This window comes from Poecilia formosa, unplaced genomic scaffold, assembly GCF_000485575.1.
Source record: "Poecilia formosa unplaced genomic scaffold, Poecilia_formosa-5.1.2 Scaffold15, whole genome shotgun sequence".
Taxonomy (NCBI): Eukaryota; Metazoa; Chordata; class Actinopteri; order Cyprinodontiformes; family Poeciliidae; genus Poecilia; species Poecilia formosa.
In genome coordinates this window covers 3,330,695-3,337,901 of record NW_006799954.1, presented here as the reverse complement: position 1 = coordinate 3,337,901, position 7,207 = coordinate 3,330,695, and the positions used below count along the sequence as shown (strand labels likewise).

At 37.8% G+C, this 7,207-nt stretch overlaps 1 protein-coding gene across 2 annotated transcripts in view; it reads left to right on the top strand.

Moving 5' to 3' along the window:
* The first annotated feature begins 3,817 nt into the window (after window positions 1-3,817).
* slc29a3 (solute carrier family 29 member 3) overlaps window positions 3,818-7,207 on the top strand; it is a 5,955-nt gene continuing 2,565 nt past the window's right edge. The window contains exons 1-5 of one of the 2 annotated variants that reach the window (XM_007546261.2): window positions 3,818-3,971; window positions 4,543-4,592; window positions 5,227-5,595; window positions 5,970-6,052; window positions 6,913-7,139. In XM_007546261.2, coding sequence (XP_007546323.1) covers window positions 5,284-5,595; window positions 5,970-6,052; window positions 6,913-7,139 — 622 coding nt within the window. In that variant the 5' untranslated portion in view covers window positions 3,818-3,971; window positions 4,543-4,592; window positions 5,227-5,283. The remainder of the gene's footprint in view (window positions 3,972-4,542; window positions 4,593-5,226; window positions 5,596-5,969; window positions 6,053-6,912; window positions 7,140-7,207) is intronic. The other variant, XM_007546259.2, reaches the window with a different exon arrangement.

Here is a 7,207-nt window from a genome sequence, read left to right as displayed (position 1 = left end):
CAAATGGTTCTATTGGACAAAATGACTCCTAAATGGCATCTGTTGCGTCAATTACACCCCATTTTAACTGAAAATGCGAAGGAGCTCAACCTGCACCACTTTGCTTCACACCTCACCGACAAATTCCCTTTAGGTCCATTTAGCTTCGAAGGCTTTTAACAGGCAGGCCGACGGGTCCTCACATTAACAGGTCTTGGAGACACTAATAGTGCCCTTCAAGGACTGACTTGGGCATTTACATCAAGGGTTCTAACCTCAGTCCTTTTATGACTGCAGCATGTGGGGGGAATTGTTGGATTATTCCATTTTGTCAGAAATAAATATCCCATTTTTACTGATTGTGCACCTGGATGTGGCCTCAAAAGCCTAGCAACACTTGGCACCTGTTGTATTAATTATTGCACTGCTAACTGGGAGCTGCCTTGACAGCCAATGCACAAATGAAGCGGGTCTTTAGTAATATCTAAAACGCTGCCTTCATTCTTCACACAACTTAATTGTGTGAAGTGAAAATACAGACCTGCACCATACAACCTGCTGCATGCATGGTGCTGTGAAAACGTATTCGCCTGCTTGAAGATTTCTTATTTGTATCAAAATTGAATGTTTTAAATCATTAAAAAATATCAGGCAAAAGTAAGTAGAGTAAAGACAAATGATTATTTAATTTATTAAAGGGGATAAAAGACGTCCAAGCCAACCTCAACCTATGAAAAATTCTCAATGAGATTTTTACTTCACGGTGGAGAAATTTTGTCCCACTCCTCTTTCCATAATTGTTTTGATTTTACTTAATTAGAAGGTTTCCAAGCAACAAGCCTGTTTAAGGCTATGCCACACCATTTTAATCAGTTTCATGTGCAGACTTTGACTAGAGGACAGAACTATGATTCTGGGAATTTTCCTTTTCTTTTTAGCAAGTTTGACGTTCGGAGGTCAACTTGCTGGTGTGTTGCGGATTGTTGTCCTGTTGCATAACCCAAATGTGCCTGAGTGTAAAATCGCAAAATGATGGACAAACTGTTAGCATGTCCTGTTAATTACTATAATTACTGTAGGTCATCCATGAGGTCATCCATGTCCAGAAGCAATAATGCAGCCCCAAAATATCACATTACCGACATGTTTGACTCTAGATTTCATGTTCTTTTCCCTTACACCAGATGAAACACAACAAACACCATATAAATGGTTCCACTATTGTCTCGTCAGTCCACAGAAATGCCCTCAAAAGTCTTGGGGGTCATCAATAATGACTTTGTCTGATGTTCTCCTATGGTGACCCCTTTGCTAAGTTTATTTTTTGTTGTTGAATCATGACATGATCTGACATGATAACATCGTCACTGCTGTTCTCGAACTGAAAAGAAAAATTAAGGTGTGGTACAACGTGAGACTCTTATGGTGTCATAATCCTGAGTAGATGCAATGCAGTGATCCTTGTAATCACACCTACATTTAAAATAACATTATGTGACATGATCTGTTATGCATACTGGTAGAACCCAACATCAGGAAAGAGACCGGCAAAATCATGCTGGAGGGGAAAATTTAACTATTAAACTAGAAACACAAGATGAGCAAACAAATGAATCCATCTATTGATGAATGAACTGAAGAGGTATAAATACTAAACATCAGTGATTAAATACTGAAAACAGCAAGAACTATAGGAGGCTGATTACACAGAAAACAGACATAGAGAGAAATATCTGAACACAAGGAAGCTTTGAGAAATAACCCCAAAAAATCCCCAAAATAACTCAAAATGAGAATCTGAACACGGAATTCATCAAACATGTAAAATCAAAGTTCTCCACATGATGACTGAAACCCAAAAGCAACATTTTTCCCAATTCTTCCAGCTGATATTTAGGGTACATATAATAATGTTCTCTATTAATAATTTAGAAAGGAGCCAGCTTTAACACTCTCTTTTTTTATGGTGACAGATTTGATCTTGTTATTCCCATAATTTTCACCAGAAGAAAGGAGTCTACAGATTTTCCTTTCCAGCAGCAAAGCAGGTCATCTCTTGTGACTTATGTGCCTGAAACGTTCAGCCTCGTTTCTTCTAATAGGAGCAGAATGACGGGACAAACTGTCCTATAGCGCCATCTTCTGGTCCATATGGCCTAGTGAAATCCTAAATTATTATTTTTTAATAAATTACACACAGAGTTAGACCTTAATTAAAACTGAATCTTCAAAAACAACAGGACATGTCCAGCATGGTGAAATTACTAGCACTTTAATAGTAACAGATTCACTTTCAGGTTTTAGTTACAGTTTTTGTGTTGATAACATTTTACTCATGAACTGAAAAGGTCCAAATCCTGTTGGGATACCGTTTAAAAAGCCTATCAAACAGAGTAACTGGTAAATGTGGTATTAATTCAGCCCCTATTTATTATAAGAAGTTAGAGAACCACTATTCTAAGATGTGTTTTATTTATTTATTTATTATTGAAAAGCGTATTTCAGTAACTCTTAAAATTTAAATGTATATAAAACACATATTTATTAAGCACAGAGTAAAATATTTTAAGTTTTACCTACAATATATTACAGGTATAACTCACAGCTAATAAAAACAAAACAAAAAAAAATCTATTTCTCAGAAAATTTTAATATTTCATCAGACCAATAATAAAAGGATTTATGACAGAGAAATGTCAACCTGCTGAAAAGTAAGACCTTTTGCATGAATCATTGCATCAGTGCCACATGGGATGAAGGAGATCAGCCTGTGTTTCTGTTGAAGTGTAATGGATACCCAGGTTGCTTTAAAAGCAATCTGGGTCATCTGATTGTACATACTGCTTTCACTTAGGTCTTTCTTGAAAATTCTCAATAGATTCTCTTTAGGGTTATATTGGGTAAATTGCTCTCCTATGAAGATATTAGTAGGTCTACCTTTGACAGTCTGGGTTGGTATCAAGTCTTACTGGAAAATAAATTCAACACATCATTAATGTTGTCAACGGAAGGTAGCAGGAAGTTTTCTATAATTTCTTGGTTTTCCACAGTATGGACTTTTGACCAGATAAAACACAGTGGACTGACCAGCAGATTACATGGCAAACTTTACACTGGGCTTCAGCAACTTGTCCTTCTTGGAAATGTTTCAATTGGTTTAAAATAAGAGATATACACGACCCATTTGGGCTTTTGTTACATGGGTTTGGCACAATCATTCAGAGTTAACCTGTAATTGTGGCCCCCTGTGGACAAACTTGGATAATCAATGTTTTACAACTGATGACACAGGTGGGGCCCACCTGGTCCAATTATATGGGTCATACTTGGGCAAATGCAAGTTAAACCCGAAAAATATGTCTATCTGGGACCCATATGGGTATTTGCAATACCCGTCTTGTGACTGATTCACAATCTTCCCAAATCTGCTGACTACTTCTTTACTTTCGTGCCCAACTTGTCAAGAAGCTAATGAAGACGTATAATCATCAAAATCATTTTAATATATTACTTTTTGTTATGAATCTATATAATATACGAGTTTCATTCTTTGAATTGAATTACTGAATTTAAAAATCTCTTTTTAGTGCAGTACTGAAAAGGAGCTGACTAAATTTGTACTTTTATTGTAAAACGCTGGTGCTTTTCACAATAAAAGCACCAGATTTTTACTTTTACGACGCTCTTAAAAATAAAAATAAGTAGGTCTTCAAATACTTTTAAATGATGTTCCCGTTTACCATATTGTGCAAACAGTTCTGAAAATCAATTTTCTTATTTTAAAGTTTATTTTTTTTTGTTTTTTTTTGTTTTTGTTTGCTAACTCTTAAAACCGGAAATGGAGTTGTGCTAATGATTGCAGCTGTTGAAAATCCCACTTCGAAAATCGGTTAGAGTAAGTCAGCTGACCAGAAAAACAAGTTTGCTGCCAAATGAAGTTTTGTTTGCTGAGAAGACCTTCAGGTTTAAATTTCGGGGTCTTCAGGGATGAGGTACGTCTCGAAATACGTTTTATTTACCTGTAAAAACGTTTAGCATGGCTCGGGTTAGCTAGCTTTGTTTGTAGCTTTTACTGTTTACTCTTTTCAATTATTCCCAACAAACAAATTGAAACTTTGTAAAATTCAGCAAATTAAAACAGTGTACAGGAACATAAGCAAGAAATGGCACTCGGTGATATCATATTTTCTTTAAGGAGATATAGTGGTGTTATATGATCTTAAACTAATAGGTTTTATGACATTAGCATCATGTGAATATTAGTTCCTCTTTCCTCACCACTTAAATTGCAAAATCAGCTTTTACTTTAGTCTAAAAATAGTCAAAGCTTTTATCGCATTTCAGGGAAAACCTGCTTTAATTCATTTTCTGAGGAATTTCTGCATCATTCTGGTCCTGCAGGAGCATCCTATCAGCATTTTTGCAGAAACACTGAAGAGGTGTGATGAAATTAAGGCTTTTGTTTGAAGTCGGACTAATGAGTCAAACAATCACGTGCCTGACAAACACGGGATGTGAGAAACGTTTGTCTGATGGAGGATTTGACTCCGATTAAATTGGCAGGTCATGACTCGAGTTACCAAAGAGAGGGAGAGAGAGAGAGACTGATACAGGTATGTGGGAGAGAAGTGGCACACTGATTTAACAGTGTTATAATAGTGGGGTGGTGATGGTGCTGATAAAGTACTCTACATGATAGTTTTCCATGCAGAGCCACTTAAAAGTATTTTCTCTAATAGCCTTTATTACAAGACGACGTTGGTTGTTAATTGGCCCTTCTATAAATAAACTGGGATGATTTAAAATCTGAATCATGTAAATGATTCTCTTCAACTTTTCCCCCCAAAAAAGAAGTCATGTTCACAAGTACAAACTGTGCTACATTTTCTTCAGATCATCATCATCCTGTCCGCTCTTCCCTGTTACTGCAGTAGAAAAGTTATCTGTTTTACTTCATTAGGCAGTTGGGCTCTATTTGTTGTGCTGATTTGTGTTGGTAATATCATAAATTCCCAATAACATGTGCTGAAATTTGTGGATGTAATATGACAAAATGTGGAAAAGTTAAAGAGGCATAAATAATTTTGCAAGGTAATGTAAAACAACATAGGGAAATTGTTGAGTGAGATTTTTAAAGGGATTTTGAACTCTTCAGCTCTTGCTGAAATCCCATTCTTACTGCAGTAACGTTATCTTCAGAATGACTCGAGTAATTCTTTCTTCTTCTTCTCTCCTTTCCTGCCTCAGCCTGCCTTTTTCTCCCTTGTCTTCACCCTCTGAGTACCCTGGATCCTGCCTGTGAAGATGGACCACACAGATCCTGTGCTTCCCAGCGTCAACTCGTCCTATCTTCCACCTTTATACGATCAACAAAGCTCGACCGAGGATGAGGAGGATGACGACATCAGTCCCTCTGCAACCCTTCTTCCTAAGGCTTCCTCGGCGCCTCTGGCTGTGCGCTACAGTCCAGAGGACTCGTACAAACTGGTGTATTTCACCTTTTTTCTGATGGGTATTGGCTCCCTGCTGCCCTGGAACTTCTTCATAACGGCGAAGCAGTACTGGCTCTACAAGCTTAGCAACAGCACTGACCAGAACGAAAGCTCCAGTGTCGGTGTGAGTAGCAGGACAATGATGTACAGCTAAAAATCTTAGAGTTTCTGATACGGCAGTGTGAATATCATGTGACGGGATGATTGGACAAAGTGTTGTTTCATATTTCAAAGAAATCCCCTTTGAAATGTTAAAGGAAATTTACATACAATAAGGGCCGCAGCTATTTCAATAATCGATTAAACATGATTAATCCAATAAATTGTTTCAGCCCTACATTGAATGAAGAGAAATGTGTTCGAGTTGACTTAAACACTACAATAAAATAGTTATTTTCCTGTTCTCTCCCATTCCCTTCCTCTTATTTTATTTGAAAACATGATTGTGTGCTTCGTTGTTCTTAAAGAAGAGTGTTTTTTCTCTTCTTCTTTACACAGGACTACTTTGAAAGTTACCTGTCCATTGCTTCAGCGGTGCCATCTGTGCTGTGCCTGGTACTCAACTATTTTCTTGTTAACAGGTTAGTACAAACTATACACACACACACGTCACACAGATTACAGTCCACTTCAAAAACATTTACATTGTACTTTTCCACAGAAGTGTGAAGTTGTAAGAAATTTTTTATTTTTTTTTTTACAGAAAGAAATGAAACCATGGTATTTGTATTCAGCCCCCCTTACTCTAAAACCCCTAAACAAGTCCAGTGCAGCCTATTGCATTCTGAAGTCATGTAATTAATAAATAGATGAATCTCTCAGCTGTTATGTGAAGACATCAGAGGTTTGTTGGAGATCAGTCAACAAACATCATCATGGAGACCAGCTGCTTGGAGTTAAAGGAGTGGAGATAAACGTTAATCCTGGAGGAAAACCTGTTGGAAACACAAAATAGTCATAAGGTAGAGGTTCATCTTTGAGTAGGACAACAACTCTAAACATGGAGACAGAACTACAACTGAATAGTTTAGGTCATCTAAAGCTGCTGTGCTGTAACTTTTGGATCCATTTTTTGCTCCAACACACCTGAATCAAATGAGTTAAGCCTCTGCAGCGCTGAATGGGACGCTGAGGAGGGAATCCATTCAGGAAAGCTGAACCCAAAAGCATTACATGACTGTCCAATGTGGATTTGTCAGGAGTTGTGAAATTGTTTTCCTTCAGCTTCCTAGTCATGCACAATTTTGCATTGGTCTGCTGTCACATAAAACACATTAAAGTTGGTAATGTGACAAAATATGAAAAAGCTTGATGGGTGTAAATACCTTTGCTAAGCATTGTAAAATGGTGATGAAGCATAGAGGCCTCAGAGACTCTAGTGTGCTGTTTTGTTTTGGGGTTTTTTTTATCCCAGCAGCAACTGTCCTCTGATTGCTCGTAGGTTGTCTCCAAAAGTTCGAATCCTGTCCTCCCTCGTCGTGATGCTGTTGGTGTTCGGGGTGACCACGGTGCTGGTGGAGGTGGACGTCTCAGAGTACACGACGGAGTTCTTCACCGGCACGCTTGTCAGCGTTGCTGTGGTCAGCGGCGCCTCCAACATCTTCTGTGGGAGCGTGTTTGGGATCAGTGGCTATTTTCCCATGAGAATCTCTCAAGCCCTTATATCAGGTTAGATTGCTGATGCTTTCAGTTGTCTGTGTGACATCTACATCTATATATATATATATATATATATA